At 40.4% G+C, this 26764-nt stretch overlaps 1 protein-coding gene across 1 annotated transcript in view; it reads right to left on the reverse strand.

Moving 5' to 3' along the window:
* Positions 1-26764, reverse strand: part of LOC145410396 (uncharacterized) — an 83191-nt gene that overhangs the window by 39260 nt on the left and 17167 nt on the right. The window contains exons 4-11 of the mRNA XM_080280549.1: positions 13190-13362; positions 12191-12307; positions 11380-11506; positions 8053-8438; positions 5107-5274; positions 4156-4348; positions 941-1157; positions 354-509 (exon numbers count right to left, since the gene is read on the reverse strand). Of these exons, the coding sequence (XP_080136675.1) occupies positions 354-509; positions 941-1157; positions 4156-4348; positions 5107-5274; positions 8053-8438; positions 11380-11506; positions 12191-12307; positions 13190-13362 (1537 nt within the window). The remainder of the gene's footprint in view (positions 1-353; positions 510-940; positions 1158-4155; positions 4349-5106; positions 5275-8052; positions 8439-11379; positions 11507-12190; positions 12308-13189; positions 13363-26764) is intronic.

A 26764-nucleotide genomic window follows, 5' to 3' on the forward strand; every position in this document is an offset into this window, starting at 1 on the left:
CACCACCATCACCACTATCATCATCATCCTAACCTATTTTCCCCCAACTTGCCTAATAGGGTGGGGGTATGATCCAGAAACAGGAAGCATGAGAACCACAAACCACTTCATCATCATCATCCTGACTACTAAGGAGAGGGTAATACACGGCCCAGAGAGCAAAGAGAGAAAACATGAGAGTGAAAACTAATCAACAGCATACCTAGTGATATGGGCCACACACTCATTCATTCATCATTCAAGCCCCCCCAAAACAACTCCACCTCACAGGTACAACCATTTGTATGTATTTATTTGGAATTATTACAAACATAATACCAATAATATCCATCTGACATTGCCCCAACACTCACGTCCTCAAAGTAAGCGATGGTATTGGGCATCATGGACGCCACAAACTTGAGTGAGATGCTTGCAACAGAGTTGGCAATTCCAGCATTGATGTTGATGTCATATCCAGAGAAGAAACCTGACGACTGCAGGGAGAGTCCATATTTCTCCACAATACCCTGGAAGAGATGGCATTTAGGGCTTTGGGTTTGGTATTCCTTTGGAATGATGTTGCTTAACTGCTGAGAAAAAGTCAGAAAGTTTTGTGGGCTGTCTCCAATTTACGTAACGGGTTAAAGAAGGAGACTTGGGAAGCTGTTTGAGATTTTTGTTTATCTAGAATGAAAAAAGTGATGGCTGATATGGCTGAAGAAGCAGTAAATATAGTAACTGGTCTGCTGCTTGCTGAGTTCTGGAGTGTTATGAAGCTACTGCTAGGTCATCAGCACGAAACAGTACTACTGTTGAAGGAGAGAGGAAGATGTTAGTCAGTCATGGAAGAACTTGGTCCAGATGAAATTGGTTAAATGGTCTACATTTCCACTCACTTCTCATATAAGTATTTCAGTATTGTATATTCTCAATGTCCATCCATTCCTGTCATATTTACCTGTCCAAGGATGGAGGGAAGGAACTCGCTGTAGGTAATGTGTTGTATCTGTGCCCCCATTATTCGACGAGTCTCCTGAAACACCTGTTCATCCGTCCAGTGAGCATTGAGGTCTGCCAGGAATGTGGCAATACGGTTGTGCTCTCTGACAAACAGCTGATGCATGGCTGCCAGACCCACATGTTCATTTACTCGCACATCACCTGTCTTGAAGCATCTAAGGAGGGTGAGATGACATATGGTGAGGAGACAGGACAAGATGAGATGAAAAGAGGTATTATAAGAGTAGCAATACAATACCATATGAAATCAAATGAAAATAAATGAAAAACTAAACCAATCATTACTTAGATGTATCAGGATTAAGAAAATACTAACAAGCAGTTCATGAAAAATATTTCTGAGAGTGTTGGTAATGGCACTTGGATAAAACGTGTAAATCTGGTAATATTTTGCCATAGAACACAGACTATTGTACTGGTATGTGTACCAGAATAAACAAATGAGTAATAATAACCAATGCAATTCTGCGTGGCAAAAGTATGTGCTCTACTGAAAGTCCTTCTAGCTTAACATGTTATATACCTGCACTTGCAGTCATGAAAAATTGTGAACTTCACCAGAGACCCAACATTTCAAGACAAAAATACATTGCTAAAAAAAAAAATAAACGATACAAATTTTAATCTGAAAATATCAACTGAGTTTAAATCCATTTGTATTCTCAAGTAGTTTCCCCAATAAATTATGAAAAACCTAATTAGTTAGTAATTAGAATAAACAAAATACTGTAGCTCTAATAACTTAAAGCTGTATTAAGCAAGTTAAATATTGGTTTTAAATTATGAGAATAATTCAACCACTTGCCAAAAAAAAAAAAAAAAAAAAAAAAAAAAAATGTTTCAAGACAGTACTACCTTGCTTTTAAACCACCAGTAAGAACTATGGATTCAAATGATACAGTAACTTCCACAGCAATATGATCCAATATAACAGCACACATATCATAGTCTCTTCCACAACTGTTATCAAACTTTTCACTTTTTAACAGAAAGTATGTAAAAAATAACAAGAAAAAATTACTTTAGGAAATTGTAACTCTTATTTGTCTATTTGTAAAACCATTAGATGAATGATAAATTTGTATTAAAAAAAAAAAAAAGTGCAGGCTGGCATACTTCATGTTATATGGATATGTTTAAGAGGACAAACATGAGATGAAAGGGGAAGTGGAACTACCACAATGATCTTGCTAACAATGACTTAGTTTCAACTAATTGTCACACAAAATAAGTGGAAGTATTACATTTCCTATCCATCCATCATTCAGTCCTTTTACTGGCCCAAGTCTAGGTCATTCAGTCCAGACATTTACAAATAAAGTGACCAACCATCTGCCTGAATGGTATTTGGTGAGCAATAAACCCAGGACATCTCTCTGATTTACACCCTTAGGGGTCACATTCATTTGGAGTGCCTTAACCAACCAGACCACCAGACATCACTTGTTGGCTGTCATTACCATCCAAAGTAGTATATAATTTTAAGGATTACAGAAAACAGTTTGGCTTGTCACTCAATGTTGTGTCATCTCAAGGCTGCAGTGCACTGAGTGAGCAGATGATGAGCACTTCTTCCTATCACAGAGGTCAGATTTCAAAATTTTCAAGCTAAATCTAGTAAGGCTTTGAAATTATGAACCTATTTTAGCAATGAAGAATAAGTCTTGCCATCATCACCACCAAAATAATCTCAACTCTGGTTTATATTGCAAGTAAATATGATGCTCGAAGATCTTATACAGTACATGACTGATTTATCTATTTTAGGAGCTTCAGTACTGTCAAGAAAAAAGTTCTAGGTACAGTACTTTACAATCTTTTCCTTTTTATGTCATAAAAACTCCATGAGTGCTTGGAACATTATGTATTGGGTGGAGGGGCTACCACTTCCCTACAGTATAAGGCAAGTGGCTGTCAGCTCTACCCCTTCTGCCTATGGGTGACTCTACACTGAGTGACAAGCCAAATGGTTTCTTGTACACCAGGAAAACATTTACCATGCTGAGTGGTAACCATATAACCAAATTCTGGCACCTGGTGGTTTAGTGAGTAATTATGGCATTCCAATTGGATTTAGCCCGTGCAGGTTTATATCCAAGGGATGGTTGGGGTTTATTGCTCATGTAAAGCCACTCAGGGATGAGTGAGGCTGGTCATTCTCACCTTAAATGTCAGGACCAACTTGCCTAGCCCCGGGCTCCTATGCTCCTCATGGGGCAATATAGGATTGGATGATGGATGGATGGATGGATGAACTGCACGAACACAAGGTTGAGATACTGAAGTAAATTTATAAGATCTTTTTGTCCATATCTCCTATGATGGGTTATGTCAACAGACAGTACAGTATAAAAGGAAACTATTGTGCCATACACCATATTAACCCCTCAAGACCAATGCCGCACGATCGTGCTTTTGTGTAATTTGACAAACCAGCCTATCTCGCATGATCACTAAAGACACACAAAAAACTGGGGGAGGGTAACTCCGACCCTTTGGTGACGTATATGGGATCAGACCAATGAGAGCTAGAGTGTCTGGGATGGTATGGCGTGATTGGCCCCCTAAGGTGGGGGAGAAGGAACCCCCCCCACCACTGTCACTTTACCTCCCTCAGCCCCACAGCGTCATCTCCACATTGTCCCCTCCCAACCAACCATACCCCAGCATGCCCCCTACAGCGGTGTGTGTGCATAGCAACCCTTCTCCCCTCTCCCTCCTCCCCTATCCCTCCATTCTCCTCCCCCCTCCAGCCATACACACTCCACCTCCACTTTTCGCCTGGCTTATTTTGTTGCTATGGGCGTATGCCACACTGACTTCATGCCTAGGGAACACTTTACATTGACATTAGTTATGTATATATAATTATTTACTGTAAATAATGTATTTTCTTTACATTTTCTATTTTCGCCCACGGGGGATCGGTAACTTTTTGCATCTTTGACAGGAGATTGTGCAATAAATATTTGGTCAATCAGGCTGAAACATACATTTTCAGGTGTGTAAATTCAGTCTCTTCAAATGTGGAAGAAAAATTTTTACCTTGGTGAAAGTCGAAAAATCGACCCTGTTTTGCGGCTGGAGGGACAGACCTGCTGAGTGAATTGCGTACTTTAGGGGTAAAGTTACTAAAACTCAGTATCAACTCACTTATATCTGCCTGAGGACTTGCAGTCAATCTGGTTGGAGTCATCTATAAGGATCTGTGTGTTTCCAGGGCCACGCTGAACCTTGAGGAGACCCCCTGACCGAGCACGCAGTTCATCCGCTTCCTCCTTACTGGATCCATAGATGGCTGATCCATCAATGAATGAGGTCACCTGGTTGATCTGCTCTCGAGGGCCTGATCAGCCATGAGGTAAGGGGGGTTAGCTGAATCAACAGTGGGACATTTAAGGGTGGCACAGTATAATATGAGAAAAAAAGGTCAACTAAAACATGGTGGGCCGACATAGTTAGGGAGTACTGGTATCCCATGTTATATGAACATGATATAAAATGGTTAAAAGGGAATATCTTTGGACTGACTGGATAAGACCAATCTGGGAGTGCATTTTCCACTGAAGGAGATTTTCAATCATGTAAAGCAACATATCAAAATATAAGTCAGTCTCCTACAATCAAATATGCTGGACTACAGTAGCTTAGCCTCAAGCAGAGAATGGTGCTATAAATGCATGATCATATCACTAAAACAATCACACTTTAAATGCAAAGCAAGGGACACCTATTTATTACGAAGGATGATATGATGCAACAGGATGGCAGTACTGTACTGGGCTAGCACCATATTACCTAGAGGTTTTATGTCATGGCCATCTTCCTCATGGGATATGGGGTTAGGTAATAAAACAGAGCCATACCAAAAGTTAATACACAGATTTGATGAGTCATGATCATGATCATCATCATCATCATCTGGGCCTCCTTTCCCACCATAGGGCAGGATGAGGAGTAGCAACATCCAGACAGCCAAAGTTTGCCCAGTTCAATGGGCCATGCTTTCATTTATTCATCATGAATGCCCTCGAAATTCTGGATCCATCAGATAGGCCAAGAAAATTTCATCACATTCTCTGATGAGATAAAATGTGGCCTTACCGAGAGTACACCCAGTCCTGGGGGCAGTTCCTGAGCGAACATACTCCTGGCACTGCTGGTGTAGAGGGCCATACACAGGGTCATCAGCTGGCACTCTGATGGGGTAACACTCAGGATGGAAGTCGGAGAGGTTGACCCCACAGCATCTTAGCCGCTGACCCATGTACCCTGTAGGTTGGTATATAGTAAAAAAAAAAAAAACATATACAAATGAGAGAGAGAGAGAGAGAGAGAGAGAGAGAGAGAGAGAGAGAGAGAAACTATGTTGGAAAGGAAATAGAAAGGAGGAGAGGCTGGGAGCATTAACTTTAGTAAAAAAAAAAAAAAAAAAAGAGAGGGAGAAAGGAGCAGGGAGGATGCAACAAGGATGGCAAGACTGGAGACAGGAAAACAGAGAGAAAGGACAAGGATCATTGAAGTCAACCAAACAACACTCCATCACTGGCCAAGTACCCTGTATATGGGCGTGTGGTTGGGGGTCAGGTGTTTGGATCAAACGGGGAGAGAGCAATAAAAAGAGACAGAGGAGGGTAGGAGAAAAAGAAAGAAGAAAACAAACACGGTAGAACAAAATGTGAGGTCTGAGGAGTAGGTAAGTGAACAACATGATAGGGAGAACAATAAAAAGCACAAAAGTTGGAAGCAAAAGGAGAAAGACAGAAGAATACATATGAAGGAGGAAGAACAAAAGATGTGGTTAATGGTGCACTCATGAAGAACAGACAGGAAGAGGACAAGGAAAGGACAGAAGGGGAGTGAAGATGTGGGAAGAAAGACAAGAAGAATGAAGAACTAAAGATATGACCAGAGCAGGAGGTAAGAACATCTATGAAAAGAACAACAAAGAAGACAGGCAGGGCATGTGAAGTGAAAGATAGAAGAATGCAACAAAGAGGGATTAAGGAGGAAGGAAGAACAGAAGATATGGGATGAGGGTAGCAGAAAAGAAGACAAAAAGGATAAAAATGGAAGGAGCTACAAGAGAGAAAAGTTATGCAAAGCAGAAAAGAAATGAAGGGAACTTTAGGTAGAGAATGTGGATGGCTTTGAATTAAAGGAGGAAGCAGTGTAAGAGGAGCCAGGGAGACAGGAAGAAGTTAAAGTAGGAAGTGGGAGGACAGGGAGAAAGTGAGTGGAAACAGTAAGGAGAAAGGGTAAGTAAAAGAAAATGAGAACATAAGGAGATGAACCAAGGAGGGAAGTGTAGAAAGATAGAGTGGCTAAATAGGATGGAAAAGAAAAGGAAAGAAAGCAAAATACTGAAATATGACAGCAATTTTATCGAAATCAGTCAGCAAAGAATACAAGTATATGCAGACATTCTAAAAGCCATATAAGACACGGCAAAAGAAAAATCTGGATATTCCTTTTTGAGTCTATAAATAATCTATTAGCTTCTCCCAAATTACTGCATCAATTAGGAAGGGTTGTAATATCCTGGAACACATCCCTGACTTACCATTAGTCTCATTTTAAGTCATTTCATTATTAAACTGCTGATGAATTTAAACTATTTCTTCACTTATGTTGTTGTGATTCATTATAAATTTGCTTTGAAGTCAGAAATGAGTACCATACTTTATGAACATATAACCCCTCAATCAAGAATGATATTTATACTTCACTTAAGCTGTTTCACTAAAAGTAGCATTTTACCTACACACACCCAAGACTTTGTGAGGACAGACCATATTTTTGTTGCCAACTGTACATCACTACAAACAGTGCCATATGGGGTGTGACAAACAAAATAGCAAAAGCAGAAAAAGGGACAGAAAGTTCACCACAAATGCAATGAGACAAAAAGGTAGATGGTACTGAAATTATATAAAAAACATCATCATCATCATCATGATCACTTTTTGTTCCACCTAAAGATGATGTGAACTTGAATCCGAGAAACATGAGGAGAAAGTACAGAAAACAGACGGATGAAGAGACACAAAATCAACACAAAAACAATAAGGATAAAGCAGCAGAAAATAAAACATAAAAACAACAGGGATCAAGCATGAGGAAAGGAAAACAAAATGATCTGATAAAATGAAGAGTAATAATGGATTTTAAAGAATACAGAAATAGCTTTGTGATACAAACACGAGATCCAGTACACAGGTGAGAAAAGTCTAAGAACTTAACTCCTTCACTACAATGATATATATATATATATATATTTTTATCCTTGTCACATCCAGTCTTCTTCAGCTTCAGGTAGACATTGTGAAATGAAAGGAATGCATATGGCCTTTATCAACCCCTTCACTACTATGATGCTCTCCTAATGTCAGTAAATTTGTCTGGTAACAGCCATAACAAATCACTGGACTGAAGGGGCAAATCAGCAAACCAGTCGGTGAGAGAATCATAAAACTCCTGTGGTTTACCTTGGAGAGAATGTAGCAAGGAGTTGCCGCTGTGGAACATAATCTACGTTACTACCAAATTACCATATACAGAAAGATCCTGTTATTTGCTGCCTTTTTGACATTCCTCTCTGCTAGTGATTCCTGCAGTAATTAACAGAAAACTTGCTTATCAAAGTGCTATTACTGCCTATGGAACTCATTTGCCAGTCTCCTTTAATTTACAGCACCAGTCATATGGAAAACTTTGTGATTTTTGGGACATCCTTAACTTACAATGACAATTTACCCTACAGCACAAACCTTGTATTTCCCTACGTGGTATGGTGGGTTGGAGAAGTAGGCATGGTACAAAAAGTGTTAAGAAATTTATGAAAATACCAAGAAATGACTAGTATTCCATCTTCTAATCTACTTAGGTGTAATTTAAGACTACACTACACTTCTTTATTACTACTCAATCAAATTATAACGATGCACAACACACCATTATCATCATCATATGTGATTCTGGATAACATATAAACAACATACCGTAAAGAACCTTCAGAACAAATGGGCGCTGTGCTACAGCAAATCTCACCTGCCATCTGTGGGGTGTGGGACAGGTCATGAGCAAGAAACTGTCCAAAAACAGCTGCCACTGCAGTCATATATTTGTGTGGTAAGTCATGGTCTCGGTGGATGGTAAGACTGACTACACGGGCTGAGGGTAAATATTCTCCATCATTCCTCTGTCGAGGGATTGAGACACCATCACCGTAGTCTGCTGGGAGGAAACGCAAGTACCGGGTGTTTGCATTACCCCACTTAGGGTTCTGGACATTGTTGCAGTAGCCATTGAAAGCACGAAATTTGCGAGGCTGACAGGGGAAGTCCACCTCCACATGACACTGGTCGGCCAATAACGTGCCTCGGACGTCAGCAGTTGGCAGCCCATAGGTCACTTGATCTTTGTCTAAATGAAACCTGAGGAGTTAAGCTGGATTAGTCAAGTTAGCTTTTACTAGGTTTGTTAGATTCATTTAAACTGGTTGGGTGGGGTTAGAACAGATTTTAAAGGGTAGAGATATAAACTGATATAATGAGGGAATGGTTATTAACTCTCAGTTGAGGCACTCTTAAGAATTTTATTCAAGTTATCAGCTACCAGACAATTTATTCAGTTACATAAAACTTCTGCCGCAAAGGAAGAATTCCTACAAGTTAAGACATCTTTCTCAAGATGAATACACTAATCCAGCATCAGTTTTCTGAGTAACAACAACCAAGCTTTTTTTTTGGGGGGGGGGGGGGGAGTTATGCCATGTCCCCTTTTTATTGATAAGGACTAAGGCGTTGCCCCCAAGTGAAGGACTTAGGTTTAGTGCATGTAGCACTTTATGCCTGGATGAGAATAAAATAAAAACATCCTCAAACTACAGGAGTTACAATACAAAACAACTCTTTCCAAGGTTGAGTAACCCGAGTTTCCTTCTAGTTTAAAAATGACTGCTTCATTAATTCATTCAGCAGGAAACAATTACATGATATGTTACAGGGATAAGGTGAGGGTGTGGTTGGTTAAAATAAAGAAATGGTTGTTATCCATTCCATTATGGTGACATTGAAAAAATAATTCTTGCTCTCTTCGGGCAATTTTTTCCTCTTTTTCTTTCTTTCATTATGACGGGATTAGATACAATCTTCATTAATCACTCAACAGCTAAGGTACTCTCCTAAGCTATATATACTGTATATAATCAAAAAAGCTTGTTAGTAGCAAAAATTACTGAATAAAAAAGATGCCACTGTATAGAGGGGATCTAAGATGAGGGTGTGGATTTGGAAGAGGCAGGTTCCAAGCAGCCCTATGCATAATAAAGGATCTCACACTTTTCACTGCACAGTGAAGAAACCTGTATGATGAATGTTATTAAAGATTATTTAGGCAACATTAGCAAAGTCTTTCTAGACAATGGAACGGTGAAAGTGACATTTACACTAATGAAAAACTACAATGGAGCTGTGAAACTGACATATGTACTAAAAAAAATAACTAAAGTACGTTAAAAAAAATGTAGTAAGAAAAATGTGCTAAGATACTGTACAAGACTAGAAAAATCATGTACTGGCTGATTCATTTACTGGCCTAGTCATAAAAAAAAAAAAAAAAACTAAAATGCAAATAAAAAGTTTAAAAGGCACAGTATTCTGCAGCACAACCTAACTAATGTCTGATTATGGGAGAAGTATCATAAGATATGTAGTCACTGAGGGCTTGAAACGTGGTGAAGGAAGGGAGAGGTAGGGGGTGAGAGGGGGAGGGAGGGGATGAAGTGAGGTGAGGAGATGGAATGGAATAGCAGGGAGGGGAAGAGGTGAGAAGGTGGAGAAGGAGAAGGGGCAAAGAGGGGAAGAACAGAGAGAAGTGAGAATGAGGTGGGAGGAGAAAAGGTGAGAGAATGAGGTGAGAAGGGTAGTGAGGTGGAAGGGAGATGAGAATGGGAGTGGGGAGGGTGTGGCAGGCAGGTCAGGTGGTGATGTGAGAAGTAGCACCAGGTTACCTTGACTTCCCCCCTCCCTCACACTGCCCTCTTTCACCCTCATCTCACACTGCCCTCCTTCCCTCCCTCACATTGCCCTCTTTCACCCTTATCTCACACTTCTCTTTCTCCCTCCCACTTCCCTCTTTTGCTCTCGTCTCATACTCTCCTCCCTCCCTCCCAGTCACTGCCCTCTTTCATTCTCATCGTACACTCCCCTCCCTCCCTCCCACTGTCTTTCATATAAGTGTTCTAATTTTTCTCATGTCTGTATTACAAATCAATTACTACTATTTTACTAGCTATCTCACCATACACACATTTAAAATACACTTTTGCACATGATTACTCTTTTAATCTAAGTCTCTGCTTTCCATGCTGCACTCTTCCTTCCCATAACAACTTCTATAGTGTTTATATTTCCTCTTTCGCTTTCATTGCGCTATTCATTCATTCACTCATACTTCTCTCTCTCTCTCTCCATTTAATATTACCAAGCCTCTCTCTCTCTCACTTTCAATATCATCCAAATATGTTGCATAACAACACAAACATTAAACTTTTCAGTCATCATCACTGCTGGGATGCTCTACTTGTCAGTCTCATAAAAACTGTCCTTGTTTTTGCTTTCTGACTGACTAACCCTGCAACAAGTTTGAGTGAATGAGAAATACCATGAGCAGTCACAGGTGACTCTGAGTTGTTTTTTCATCTACTTGAGTTCTATGAATGTTCTTGTGTCACAGTACAACACAACAAAATTTCCTGTTTGATTCCACAAGATCAAAAAGTACTACTCAGCTCTCGAACCTAAAGTTAATCAATCTATCCATCCACCTTTATTTGGTAAATGTTTAGTACTGTAATTACCAATCAAACTGTTCATCCAGTTAACACTATCCACCTAACTATTTCAAGCCTATCTAGCAGTGGCATTATTATTATTATCCACCTGTACTAACAATGTTCATGCATCAACCCAATCACTACAGTCCATACAACCAACCATCCAATAAACTATTAATCAACATGAATAATGCATCCAATTCACTGTCCAATAAACCAGCCACACAGCTCCTAGCCATCCATCAAACAAAACACCCATTAATGCCTCTACCCCCATAAGCTGTCTATCAAACCATCCAAATGTCCCCCAGCCATCCACCAAACACACCTAACTACCAGCTAATGTAGAGCTTATGTTGAAGGATTCTCTGTCTTGTGTAAATGTGGTGCTTATGGATTAAAAGTGTATTGTTGTGTGTTTCTGTGGGTGTGCACATGTGCCACAGTTTGATTATGATATCATTCCCCATCAGCTATCCACCATGCCATCTACAGTACTCAATCCTAAAGTGGACTGATCATCCACATTTGGTACTCACTGCTGTGCTGTGTATTTGGTGGCTTCCTCTGAGATAAGTGCTATCCTGGAGATGTTCTTGGCCACCACCTTGGTTTTGTGAGAAGCTGCCATGAACCAAGCTGGTGTCCCAGGTACCTGTCGTGCTCCTGATACATTACACAGAAAAATACAGAATAATCATTAAATAGTATAAATACAAAAATACTACAGACAATATATACAGTAAAGAAAGAAATTAGGAAAACATTCAACAATTGTGGGTGCAGTACAACAGACCCCCCACTATCCATGACTTTTTTAGTTATGGCTTTAGTTATAAGAGTCACACAATTACGTGCCTGTACCAATATACTGCAATATATGGAACCTGACTGTCCTGTATATAGGTAGTTTACCCTTTTTAATTAGTGAAAGCCATTCATTAGGGTTAGACCAGTGAGGTGCTATACATTATTTAATTCTTTAACTGACTGGACTGAATACCATAATACTGTACTGTCATTTTTCCACCAGCAAGCTTAAGTATGATGAAGTAAGTATTGTAGGTACCCAGCACATATAGCTACCTTGGAGCTGCACAATATTCACACAAATACCTTATAGCAAAATGTTCCTACTGCTTAAAATTACATCACTTTGACACTTGAAAAGCTATGTATACTGTACCGTGTATTTTCTTCTCACTCAGGGTAGAGTAATTAGTAATTCTTGCCTTAAATGTTTAGGCTGAGTAGCACAGACCTGGGCTCTTACACTCCTGACGGGGCAATAAAAGTGAAAAGCCCAATATTGTTCTTGTCAACACAGTCTAACACTGCAGTTCCACTCACCACTATTGTAGATGGCAGGCTCTATGGAGTCGAACCTTTCATTGATTGCAAGGGTTGCCTGGTGCACGAGGTTGCCCATGTCTCGAAAACTGATGTGGGGCATTGTCACCCTTGGACCTGAAAAGTACGCGGAAATGGTGAAAGCACGTACAGATGAACAAGGAAAAGTTAATAGTACATTGCTCCTATGATATACAGTACTGCACATTGCACAACTTTTCCAATGCTATTCAGATTGCTTAAATTCTGAATAACCATATGTTGTTATAATCATGTAAGGCAATTCCAGTTATGTATGACATCAAACTGTGACATCAGACAGTGGTTGGTATTTGCTGTACGTCCATTTTTTTATTGAACAAAAATTCATTAAATGAACATAATGTTTAGCCAGCTCAAGGTGGTCATTAAAACCAAAATTCGTTAAAAGCAGGTTCGGTATATTGAGGGTTTACTGCACTTGCCTGTCCCAACTTACCTGAAGACACAGGTTTGACATGAGGTAACAGAAAGCTTCATACGCCTGAAGGTACTGTACTTGTTATGGTTTCCTCTCAGCAGTTTTCCTCCTTTCTCATGTCCTTACTCCAGTCAATTTTTCCTCATCCACTCACTTGATGTAGTGCTGCCTACTTCTTCCTTCACCTCTATCATTCTTTTTCTATCTCTGCCCTCTTCTCTTCCTATTTCTTCCATCCCTCCATTCACTTTTTTTTAATCTTCTTTCCTTTCCAGGTGGCTTTACACTGAGTGACAAGCCAAATGGCTTCCTGTAAGCCAAGAAACCATTTACAATGCTGGGTGGTAACCATATAAACAACACATATGTGTTCCCTATATGTTAACAAGTGGGTTGGCAATGGGTTAATACCCCTTCCTATAAAACAACTAACTCAAAGTCAAATGGCCACCCCTTAAGGGATATGGCATCTGGATATGGATGGGATGGATCTACTTCCCTGCCTCCTTGCCCGACTCCTTCCTCTAAATCCCGCTTACCAGAAGGTATTGGCTCAATATCCTTAGGTAGCGGAAAGCCCGATGTTCCGAGAGGTATCTGCTGTATGGACCTCGCCTTGCGCTGGCTGCTGCCCCATTCATCCAGGTCTCGCTCCAACACCTCCATCCCACCCACCACCACCCACACCACCAGCCATAATGCTGCTGCCGATCTGGAAAGAAGAAAAGATAATGAGTCTTCGTATATACATTGATCTACCAATCTATCTATCAATTGCCAGATGCTCAGTCCTGTTGGGGGTGACCAGAAATGAAATGCCTCTATGTCACCTTGTCCTTTCCAAACTGGATTTACAGTAGTTTTAACCTCAAGTAGCTACATTAAAAAGATCTATAACTTTTAAAATTCATGTAATGAACATATAGGATCGGGAAAAGAAAAAGCTAAGGACAAATTGGTTGATTTTTAATACAGTACACTTCTGGGAACTTGGGCCCATGCAGGAAGATAAACTTTTAAATAAAAGAAATTCATCTTTGTCCATCCATCACCCAATACTATGTTACCCCATGAAGAGTGTAGGAGCCTGGGGCTAGGCAAGTTGATCCTGGCATTTAAGATGAGAACCAGCCAACCTTGGAGTAACAGAATTTTATTAAATACGTAACAAACATTACTACCATACCCATTTAAAGGCTATATTCAAGCAAGCGGGTAGAGGATTTAGAAGAGTAGGAGCTGAGGAATGAGAGGGACAGTCAAGTAAGGATGAAAGAGAGTGGTGGGGAGACGGATGGATGAAGGAGAGTGGTGAGGAGAAGGACTGATGAAGGAGAGTGGTGGGAGAAGGATGGATGAAGGAAAGTGGTGGGGAGAAGGATGGATGAAGGAGAGTGGTGGGGAGAAGGAAGGATGAAGGAGTGTGGTGGGGAGAGATATAGGTAAGAGAACAGTGAAGGGGTGGTGGTAGTGAGGAGGGAAAAGGGGAAGTTGTGGCGAGAGGGATGGAGGAAGGAGAGTGGATGTGGAAGACTGACGGAGAGTGGTGGTGGGAGGAAGGAGTTTGGTTCTGAAAGAGAAATGAGAGTGATGATGATGATGAGGGATAAATGCAGACGGTGGAGAGGCAAGGTGTACATAAAAGGATGTTGCTTAATAGTGAGAAGGATGGGAGAGACTTAAAACTAATTATACGGGGCTTGAATTCGATTACTTGCTGCTGTTCTGAGACAATGGGTATGTAACAATGTGAAACATCATTAGTGATATCCTATTATTTTCACTCATCGAAAAGCCATCACCCTTACATCCCCTTCATCCACAGCTTCACACACCTCTACGCAACACATTTGGGGTCAACCAATGGGTTAACGACGCCTAGTACGTGAGAGAACGGGAACGTCACAGGAAGTTGGGCAAAACTGTTACAACTCAACTGGCTGTTGTTAACTCGAATCTTTAGTTAAATGTGATACGCAAGCCGCAATGAGTGTACTTATTATACCAACTAGAAGCAGGAAGATGAGCAAAATTGTTAGAACTCATCATGAGACGGTTAACTTAATCCCTCTGACTGGAGGTCACGCAACTTTCGTCATTGGAGTCACAGCAACTCGAAATTATGTCACAAGCAGTAAACAAAATCTGTATGCTATAAAATGCAATAATGAATATTGCAAGAATCCAAAGTATGCAGTTGATATGGCAATCAAGGCTTTATTAAGCGTGTGGAAAGATAACGTATGACAATCACGTGACTCTGTGGCAACGCGTGGTAATCTAATCAGCTGATGGATGTAAACAGAAGGGGGGGGGGAAGTGAAAAAAAAAAAAAAACTGAAGTGCTCCCCCCATTGCAAACTAAGATTTTAATAAGGATGAATTAATTAGCTACGTGAGAGTAAAAGAGAAGTGGACGTACTGAAGAGAAGAACGGATGGTTTGAAGGATGACGAAAGGAAACAAACTGTAAATGCCCATCTATCTTCCCTTTTCCCGGTAACTCTTCCATAGGATATGATCATGAGATGAGTATCCAGGGTGTTCTATCCTTATTCTCCCCCACCCCCCTCGTTCGCAAACATGCTTCCATTTCCTGTAGATGATATCTTCCTCTTGTAAAATCAACTAACTACTTCCAAGCACTGCGCGTTAGTATACTTTCCAGCATTCTGTCTTGTCCATATCACCTTACGGTGTTTTTTTCATTTACTCAACAGTTCCACACTCGATTGCGATCTTTCTCTTTTCTCCGTATTGTACAACTGTCCATTTATGATTAAGTTACTAACCCCAGTCTTACTTTACCATCCATGCTTCCATATTTGCATAATAATGCACACAATGCTCCAAAGGAAAAAAAAAAAAAAAATGAACAGAAATATTTTAAGGTGTAAAAAGAGAGAAATGATGAAGCTGTGATGGAAGGACCGATAAAATGTCGTGTTGTAAGCGTCGTCAGATACTCAATAAAAGTTTGACAGATATTTATGAAATGAGGCTGTGAACTGATAAGTTCTTGGCTGAATGTATGCGATTGTTCGAATAATATGAAAAATTTTGTGCTAAAAGAAAAAAAAAAAGCGGCAGTTAATAAATGCATGAATTCAGTCTACAAACTGCATTTTCGTTTCAGTTTATAGTTTTCGAATCTTTTCCTCCTCCTTTTTTTTTTTCACCGTTTTCTTTAGTAGTGTTATTAACATGCACTAATAGAATGGATTTGTAAATTGTTCTCGAATGCTAGAATTTCTGGCGGACTTAGAGTGACACGAGACACTGAGGGTGGTGGATGTGCTTTTTGAGCTTGTGATTTTTTTTTTTTTTTTCCCCTTCCACACTGAAGATGAGAAGCTAGGTGAGTTCTGTATGTCTTTAACCCGCCGAGTAAGATAGTGTATTTTAGTGTTTCCGGTAAAATTTAAGTTTTGTTCTTTTCCTTGTCTGTCATAGAAATAGGGTAGGAGTGATTACACTGGACAGTGGCGGTCCTTTCAGGAAGATGGAGGCGGAGGGGGGAGGGGAGGGATGGAAACGGGTGTGGCATTTCTGTATCTATTGAAATGAGACTGTCACAGGTTACTTATCATTTTTTCTGGATTACCACAACTACTGAGCATTTTCTAAAACTTACCTCTGAAAGCTATACAGTAAATGAGGATTTAAATTGCGTAAATATTCCACCGACGTCTACCAGTAGCTTAACGTTCCTAACACGCATTTGTAAATCTGAAAGCAGGCTGTCAAACGCAAGTTAGGTTAGGTTGGATTAAATCTTTGAGTTTCCCATAGCCTTCATACGGGATACACTGATGCGTCCAGTTAAGTAAGCAAAGTATAGTTTTCAGCCGTTATTTATGTAAGAACGTCAGGCTTATAAACTGGCAAGGACGCAGCATAACTCGAGGAGAAAACTGTAGTAACATAAGCATAAAGTCCAAATAACAAACATTCCACCAATATTTCTCAACTTCCAGCATCACCTGCAGCGCTAAGCCAAATTGCTGTGGGTGGTTAGCGGTTAGTGCCACTTTACGCACTGTGTAAAAGCTAGCTTGTAGCGCTTCTTTCTAGGGTCAGAATAGGAATATGGATAAAAAAAATAGATGAGACTGGATGGATAAATAAATAGAGGAAGTCAATGGATTGATAGAAAAACTGAGGAGGATGAGCATGGATGAGTGGATGGATGCTTGGATGAAATAAAATAGGGGAAAGTATGTTCAAATGGATGGATGGATAAATGGGTGGTTGAATTAAAAGGAAGAAATAAGTGGTTAGGAATAAAATAGCTGACAGGCATATTATGATGGATGGTTAATAGTGAAAAAATAAACACAGGTTGGTGAACACGGATGCATGTATTTTCTTATTATTATTATCATTATTATTATTACATCTGTTTCTGACCATTCACAGGACCCCAGCAGTCACCACGCACAGTGGCGTATATAGGTCCGTGGAAAGGGGGGGGGGCCACAGGGGTGAATCCTGAATTTTGTTAAGGGGGGGGGCGAGCGAAGCGAGCCTCTACAGCTGGGGGATCTGGGGGGGCGGTGTAAGCCGCCCCAGGAAAATTTTTGGAAATCAAGCACTATTAGGGGCATTTTGAGGCCTCAGGAGGGATATATTACACTTATTTGATATTCAGTGGCAAAACAATATAAAGAAGTTTAAGTATCTTGGCTGAAACAAAAATGAGCTGTTTGAAAAATGTTTAAATAGGGAATTCTACAGTACCCGGTATGTATAAAAAAAAAAAAAAAAAAACTGGTAGATCATATGCAATTGTTGATTCCTATATTCCTGGAAGCTGCAATATTCATTTTTATATGAAACATCTAAAAAAATAAACTAAAACTCGCATTAATGACTTAGAGAGAGAGAGAGAGAGAGTACTGTATATGAAACATTGAGCAAATTAAACTATAACTCGCATGAATGAAGTTCAGAGAGAGAGAGAGAGAGAGAGAGAGAGAGCTTACTGAAGTCGTGTGAAAGTTGATCAATTGAAATCAAGCAGCCTATTTTTACGGCTGAATTCATTGATTACTTGTATATGTATTTAGATCTGCAGATATGTAGGCCTGCTGGGACAAAAGGGGGGGGTCATGGCTGAGTGCCCCCCCCCCATATACACTACTGACCACGCACGCCAACAGATGATGCCACAAACCCTCACTTGTCACCACCTGGGACCAAAATCGAACACTGCGCACCGTAATAAAGGTAAGTTACGGCTATCCAATCCTCTGTTGATATAGTGGTATTAGCATGTGTTATTAGGAAATGGTGTTTTGTGGAAGATCAATGGATGAATGGATGTGTGGATGAATATATAAGGGAAAATCGGTTCACATGGATGGATGGGTGAATGCATGGGTGAATATTTAGGGGGGAAATAGGTTCAGATGGATGGATGGATGTGTAGGTGAATAGATACGGGGATATAGGTTCAGATCGATGTGTGGGTGAATAAATAGGGTGAAATAGGTTTACATGGATGCGCGGGTGAATAAACATGGGAGATTGGTTCAGATGGATGGATGAATGGACGGATGCATGCTTGAGTGAATTAACAGAAGGAAGTAGGTTCAGATGGATGAATTATATTTGGTTGAATATACAGAGGAAAATGGGTCCAGATAGATAGATGGGTGGATGCTTGGGTGAATATATATAGGGTGAAATAGCTTGACTGATGGATAGGAGCTTCTGTGTTTAATTAAGGGAAACAAATTCAGATGAATGGATGGATGGATGGATGCTTGGGTGAATATCAGGGAAATAGGTTCAGGTGGGTGGATGGATGCTTGGGTGATAAATAGAGGGAATTTGGCTAAGATGGCTAGAGGGGTGGCTTGATATATGGGTTAAGTAGGCTAAATAGAACCGGATGAACAGATTAATGGATGTGCACGTAATCACTTCAGTATAACGAAACATTTTTAATATTTACTTTATAGAATACCGTTTTTAAATACCAACTGCGTATTGTCGCTTTCGTCATGGTCAACAGTTAAAATCCAATATATACTGCAAAGAAAACTGCTATGTCCAGTAATATAATACCCGATAGTCAACTTCGGCAGTGCGTTTTGACACCAATGCTCTTCCTAGGATGATACATTTCTTTTGATGAACCTGGTACAAAGATCCATTTATTTACATACCTCTCATTGCATACCAGTGAAATCAGACTGACCCCGAAATTTATTCAGTTGGTTTAATTCGTCAATGGGTGTTGGTGCTTTGTCGACTACTCCTGCCAATAATATCTGAATAGTTGTAGAGCATAAGCATGTCTTGGATACCGACTTTTTTTTTATTTATTTATTTATTTGCTATGGCACGCAATCCTTTTCTGCGGCCAGTGGATATTATGCTCGCTCGAGGATGTTATAGTTGTTTTGTAAGCAGAAGAAACATGTCGTTATGCAGATATATTCCTGAGGCTCCCTCGTTTCTTGGTAGTATCAGTAAATCTCATGTGGTAAGAAAAAATACGGACTCAGAACAGTGCTTTCATCAGCAGTTCTGGTATCTGGAAGTATTTTTTTTGGATGGGGTGGAGTGGGGAGGAGATCACACTTTTTACCAAGATCAGTACTGTTCGTCGAGGTCAATTCAAAACTTTCCATCAGCTGAGTCTTAATTCTACCCCAAATCACAGACACTTCCACTAGCGGCTGATCTTAGCACCACTGGTTGAAACAGAGTACATCTTGGGAGCGTGAATTCAATGCAGGTGGTTCTTGGTGGGGAGGGGTACATATAGTCCGTTTATTCTACCTTGTCAATGATCCCTACTCCCTTTCAGCTCAGGTGATGGACAGGTTTAGTCACAGTGAAGGGTTAATCCGACTAGTAACCAAGGAGACTCACTTTTACTTACCACTTTTCATATGATGTATAATGGAAGACAGTGACATACGCCCAAAGTGTAAAGTAGACGTAGCCATATGCTGTAGTAAGCGTACTTTTGTCTCTTACTGTACACAGGGAGAATAAAATGTAAAGACATTATCGTAGTGAAGAGGTTAATTAGGAAGCTGGAAAGTCTGGCAGAGAGAGAAAAAGAGAGAAGATGCCGGGAGAATAAGAGGAGTAAGACCGTGAAGGAAAAGGATGGAATAAGTGGAGTATTCTGTACGGTACATAAGGGAGGGCGATTCTCTCTCTCTCTCTCTCTCTCTCTCTCTCTCTCTCTCTCTCTCTCACAATCCGGTTCAGTACTCGGAGCACTTGCAGTCTTGTGCAGAGTTTTTACCTTCTTATTCTTGTTTCTCTCTCTCTCTCTCTCTCTCTCTCTCTCTCTCTCTCTCTCTCTCTCTCTCTCTCTCTCTCTCTCTCTCTCTCGTTCAGTTCTATACTGGTGTCGTTTTCAACTTCAAGCAGTCTCTCTCTCTCTCTCTCTCTCTCTCTCTCACGGCCACGCAGTGCCTCTAGGCGTGTGTAGTAACTCTGGCAACTAGAGCCATCCCATCGTAACGCCTTCATCTGGGTCATTGCCGCACGTCGCTACCAAAATCATTTCTTCCCCTCGTATTCAACATTATTATATTCATTTTTGAGTTTTCGAGGGTTTTATAAAATGTTGTAGTATTTTTTTTTTTTTATTAGTTCTGTGTGGTTCTTATTTTGTGTTGCTTTGCTGGAATATTTCTTTCAAATTTCCATGTTTCCCCAGCCTTATTATTGCAGCATTATCACTGTTGTCCATTTTATTACCGCCCTAGTATCATTCGCCACCATTAATATTATTACGGTATTATTATCGACTGATTATTGTTACGGTATTATTTTTGCGATTATTTTTATTATTATTATTATTGTTATTTATTTATTTTTTATTATATTTGATTTTATTATTTGTATTATTACGGTATTTTCGATTTATTATTATTAATCTTACTTTTTCTAGTACTACTACGGTATTTTTATCGACTGATTATTATTATTATTATTATTATTATTATTACTATTACTATTATCTGCACCATTGTTATTACTTAAAGGATTATTAACACGCTAGGGAACTAATTTAAGAAAAGAAAAATAACAGACCGCAAAAAAGACCTCAGAATAATAAAAATGAGAAATAAGACAAGCATGTACACCTCATATTTTGTCATATGTGTTAGAAATGCGTAAACAAAGATAATTAGTTCAGTAGCTTGCGGGTAGGTGGCGTTGCGGTCCTTTACATATGGCTGGCTTGCGAAATACAGCACAGGCGATGTGATAGGTCGTCAGTATTATTTTCCTATATGTTTTTTCCTTTGTCGACATTTGGAATGTAATAAAGTTAGGTAAGAATATGTTTAGTTGACTGCAATTAACATTATGCAAGTATCAATTACTGGTGATTATATGTCGGGGTATTCTGTAATCTGTACGTATGTTGAAGTACGTGTATGCAGTATTAATTAGTACCTTCTGCACAAAGTGAAACTATTCTTGTCCTGATCTGGTATGTAAACACTCACTCTCCTTTGACTCAGTGCTGAGAATCCTTCGACTTAAGCCAGAACCAGCTTTATTAGTGACGCTGACATTGTATTTACGTACTATAAGAAACTGAACTCCGAACTTGTCAAACGTTTTAAAGAAACTTTGTACCCGCAGCCATTGACTGTCCAGTAGCAGATACTCCGGACTTCGTCCAGACTTATGTCCTCAGAGTAGGTGTTTTGGCCATTTGTGCTCATGTGACGGCTTTGTTAGTGAAATGTGAGTGACAGGTTGCGTAGAGTTGCAGACATGCTCGGAACTCGCTCACTTTACCCATATGTAGCCTACTAGTCGGCGTGAGTTTATGTGTGTGTGAGAGAAGACAGACTGATGTCGTCTGAGCCTCTGAGAAGGCGTTTTGGCCATTTCTTTGCTGCCACAAGCCGTAGCAGGCCACTTCGCCACGTCCCTGGTAGGCCAAGCGGCTTTGCGAGCATAGCGAACGAAGGCATCTGTAGAATACTGAAGTTGTTCCGACCATAAGGAAGATGATAATTACAGTATTAACCATCTCAGATTCCTAGCACTCATTTTTATATAAATGAAATGATTTGGCGTTAGATGGATCAGAAGATTGCTAGAGCTGTCCCGAACCTTGAAAGGGTTAATTGTGGCATACAGGTACAGTATAGTGCTATAATGCAGTGTCTGGCAGCTCTCCGGAAACGCCCTTCCCAGCTATTTTAAAACGTTCCATTTCTTTTCGATTATTATCAGTACTTATGGCCCCGTCATCTAGGTCAGTGCCTTGAATTCCTTCCTATTTCCTTGCCCCCTCCCCCTTTTCCCTTCAGTAGTTTCAGAAGTTGAGCAAGTGGATGGAATTGCTCAACATTGCCTCGACAAGGTTTCAAAATATATATAGGAAATGTGAGGAGTGGCAGGAAGGCAGCGAACCGTGATTTGTAGTACCAGGGTGGTGAAATGGTCGCCTTCAGTGCTGAAATTCCAGCCATATTGGAGAGTGGCTTTGACTAGTAACCAAGGAGATTCGTACCACATAACTAGGGCTCGTCGAAATTCATGCAGCCAAGACAGTATTCATGTTGTGCAACTGCCTAAGCTCCGTAAGATGAAAACAAATCCATCATAGTTAGTTACGTAGGCATGTACTAGACTGGAAACTGAATATGAATAATGATATCTCGAGCAGTGTCCTTTCAGTTTAGCAAAAGGAAGAAACACACACACACACACACACACACACACACACACACACACACACACACACACACACACACAAACTGGTAATAAAAAGCGTGTTTGTCTACAGCGTGACCTGCGTCCAGCCATGTAACTGTCAAAAGCGGTCAAAGAAATGGTCAAGGTGAGCAAAGAAATGGGTGGGACGGGCTGGAAATTTGGTGGGCGATGGGGGTGGGGTAGGAAGGTATACCGCTTTGAAATGGGCTTTGTAATATTGGTGGTTTGAGTGTCTGGAGGGGGTAAAGAAATGGGCATGGAGGACAAACGAATGGATCGGATGAGGTGGAACTGAGATGGTGAGGGGCCACGAGAGTATACGCTGTGAAAATAGGTGCTGTGGGATTAATGTTTTCAATTTTGTTTTGATAGATTTTCAGTAAGAACAAGAATAAAATATGTATCGGTCTCCTCTACCTGTCATTTGGCGATACAGGTAATAATAATAATCAGAGGCGCACATCAGTCTCCACATCTTAATTGTTCTGAACTGCAGTTATTAGCCTCGGAGTCTTACACATCTAGACAAGTAGTATAGAATTGAATGTTTTTGCAGTAATAATAATAATAATAATAATAATAATAATAATAAAAATGGTGATAATGATAGTATAAAATTATCTAAATAAATAATGGAAGAATAATGCCATTTTTATTATATTTTTTCCTTCGTGTCATGATGGATAAGTACCGGGTATGTAGGTCCACATTAAAATATTATCCCGGTCCATATAAACCTGTGTAGTACAAAGACTTACAGTATTCATTATTTTTATTATTATTATTATTATTATTATTATTATGCTATCACCAAACAAAATACGGTTCTAGAGTTTTTTATTTTATTTTTTTATTGGAGTGGTTAGATGTATCCTTCATTAATCCCTTCAGTAACAGAGGTCTTTCCTAAATTGAATAAAATCGTCTGGAAGAAACATAAATAAACCAGCAATATACGTCACCTTCGTCAAGGGGTTTAAGTCATTTCTCTGGATCCATATTATTAACATTCATTAAACATTTAAAACATTATTTACTGATTAAAACATGTAGGTTAAAGCGTTCTCTATAGCTAATACATTTCTTTATCAATTCAGACATTCTCAACATTTTAATACATTCTCTGGAAACAAGTTAAACATTCTGGTTAGCCACACACTAAAATATTCGGTGTAATTCCACATTAAACAGGCAAACATGTAAACAGACAAATATTGCGTCGTTGTACATTAAAGCATTTCGTAGCTTCAAAATAAAACATTCTCAATCTAACTACACATTCCTACATTCTGTGGGTAACTGCACATTTAAATATTCTTGGGCTTGTTATGTGAGTGTGTTCGAGGGGAGGCGAAGGTCAGGCCTGGGGGTCCGTTGTGGCGGCTTTAACACACACACACACACACACACACACACACACACACACACACACACACACACACACACACACACACACACACACACACACACACACACACACACACACACACACACACACACACACACACACACACACACACACACACACACACACACACACACACACACACACACACACACACACACACACACACACACACACACACACACACACACACACACACACACACACACACACACACACACACACACACACACACACACACACACACACACACACACACACACACACACACACACACACACACACACACACACACACACACACACACACACACACACACACACACACACACACACACACACACACACACACACACACACACACACACACACACACACACACACACACACACACACACACACACACACACACACACACACACACACACACACACACACACACACACACACACACACACACACACACACACACACACACACACACACACACACACACACACACACACACACACACACACACACACACACACACACACACACACACACACACACACACACACACACACACACACACACACACACACTGGCTAACTTGTCAGTATATTTCAGGCAGTTTTTCCTTTGTTTTGCTAGTCTTCGAACAGTGGTGGTGGAGAGGGACGCCTTCACGTGGCGGCATCGAGTGCATTAAAGTGGAATGCCCATATATACACAGAATGGGTGATGAGGCACTGGTGGAGATAAAAGTCTTAAGATTGATTCCTTTTGACTGCACGGGGGCCATTGAGGAAGGCAATCATTTATTTTCTAAGTCACAATTTTCCCCTAGAATACGGCCCGCAATAGTGTTACATCTAGGTCCCCAATTGTACTGCTGGGTGTAAGAAAGACAAGGGATAAAGAGAATTTACGTGTCTGAAGGAAGTGAGAGAAGGGGGAGATCAATGAGCTAGAAGGATGCTGTGAATATTTTGAATCACCAAGGTCTAAGCATCCAGGGAGAGAAGCATGTATGTTGCAAGGGAATTACAATGAACTGGTGTGAGGAAGGTCGGTGTCAATGATCTGCAACAAGCAAGGGGTGAGTCAGTCAGGGTAAACCAGGGTGTAATCAGTGGTGCCTAATAGGAAAAGTTTCAAACGTACTTCGGAGTTGACCAGTATGCGACAAGTGAGACAGTACAATGTATCTAATATGAATGAATGAGGTTACTTTCTGCTTTCAAGCACCGTCCCGTTAGGTAACTACCAGCCACCGAGCAGACACACACACACACACTCACACACACACACACACACACATATATATATATATATATATATATATATATATATATATATATATATATATATATATATATATATAGGGCCAACTTACTAAGTACATCTGAAAAAGTTAACTCAGTGCTGGAATTCTCTTTAAAAATCATGAGGCGGAGACAATGAAAAATGATTTTATCATTTAAGTGGCGTACTTTTAGCTTCATATCTTAATCTGCAAACTTTACTTTGACACATGCCGGCATATGTCAGTCACACTAGTAAAAGCTTTCTAAATGAATAAATGACGAATATTAATTCATACCTACATACGTACAGTTTGGAGAGAGAGAGTACTGAAGCTAAGTACAGGTCATCGTATATCACATATAATTGTAAGACACCTCGAGGGTAGTGTGTGTGTGTGTGTGTGTGTGTGTGTGTGTGTGTGTGTGTGTGTGTGTGTGTGTGTGTGTGTAATGGAGTGAGAGTGAGGGTGAAGGTGAGGAGTGGGTGGGGCAGAGTGAGGATGTAAGGGTGTGACTAGATGTAGGGTACAAAAGGAGGATGGGGGTAGGGGAAGAGAAGGACAGGGTAGGGGAGTAGGGGGAGAAGTGAGAGTGAGATGAGGTGTGTGTGTGTGTGTGTGTGTGTGTGTGTGTGAGAGAGAGAGAGAGAGAGATAATGTGTGTGTGTGTGTGTGTGTGTGTGTGTGTGTGTGTGTGTGTGTGTGAGAGAGAGAGAGAGAGAGAGAGAGAGAGAGAGAGAGAGAGAGAGAGAGAGAGAGAGAGAGAATGTGTGTGTGTGTGTGTGTGTGATGGTCCAGTAACACATACATAAGCAGAACAAGGTTACTTAGCGGCTATACCCCAGTTCACTCAACCCCAGTTCACCCCCCCTTGCCTCATCCTCACCCACCTTGACTCAGCCTCACCTTACCTCACCTCACCTCACCTTGCCTCCTTCACCTTGACTCACCTAACCTCACCTACTCTCATTACTGACTCAAATTTTCACATTCTTTTTGCCACTCTGTCTCTGTCTGTCTGTCTGTCTGTCTGTCTCTCTCTCTCTCTCTCTCTCTCTCTCTCTCTCTCTCCCCTTCCATCTCTCCTCCGTAGTCTTTACTTATCATGATCTTCTTCCTTTATTCTTTCATTATTTCACCTCTCCCTTACCTAATTCTCTCTCCTGTCAGCTTCCATCTGCTTCTCGCTTTTATTTCCATTAAGTTACACTCACAATTAACTCTGTTATTCCCTTTCTCTTATATCTTATTTTTCCTTCCTTCCTAGCTTTTGTCTTTGCTTTCCTCCTTCTCTGCTTTCTCTCCTCCCTTCACTATTCCCCTCTTTCCTTCTCTCTTTCCTTCTCCTCCCTCCTGCCGTTCTCTCCGCTCCATTGGTCGACTATCCTGTGTTTTTCCTTCCTTCCTGGTTTCTGTCTTTGCTTTCCTCCTCCTCTGTTTTCTCTTCTCCCCTCGCCATTTCCTTCCTTCCTTCTTTCTTTCCTTTTCCTCCCTCCTGCCGTTCTCTACGCATCGCTGGTCATCCTCCCTCACGTTCTGGGCCAGCATTCCAAAGCCGGATCACGTTCACGACATTACCCCCACCTTTACTAGTTAACTTAGCTGCCCCTCTCCCCATTCATTCTCACATGATGCAATGTCTCTCATGGGCTATTGATGTATCTTGTGGCCGTATTATTAACATTCCCAAGCTCCTATGACTCAC

This window comes from Coenobita brevimanus, chromosome 85 (genome assembly GCF_032717465.1).
Source record: "Coenobita brevimanus isolate Jiangsu-jjx chromosome 85, ASM3271746v2, whole genome shotgun sequence".
Lineage (NCBI taxonomy): Eukaryota > Metazoa > Arthropoda > Malacostraca > Decapoda > Coenobitidae > Coenobita > Coenobita brevimanus.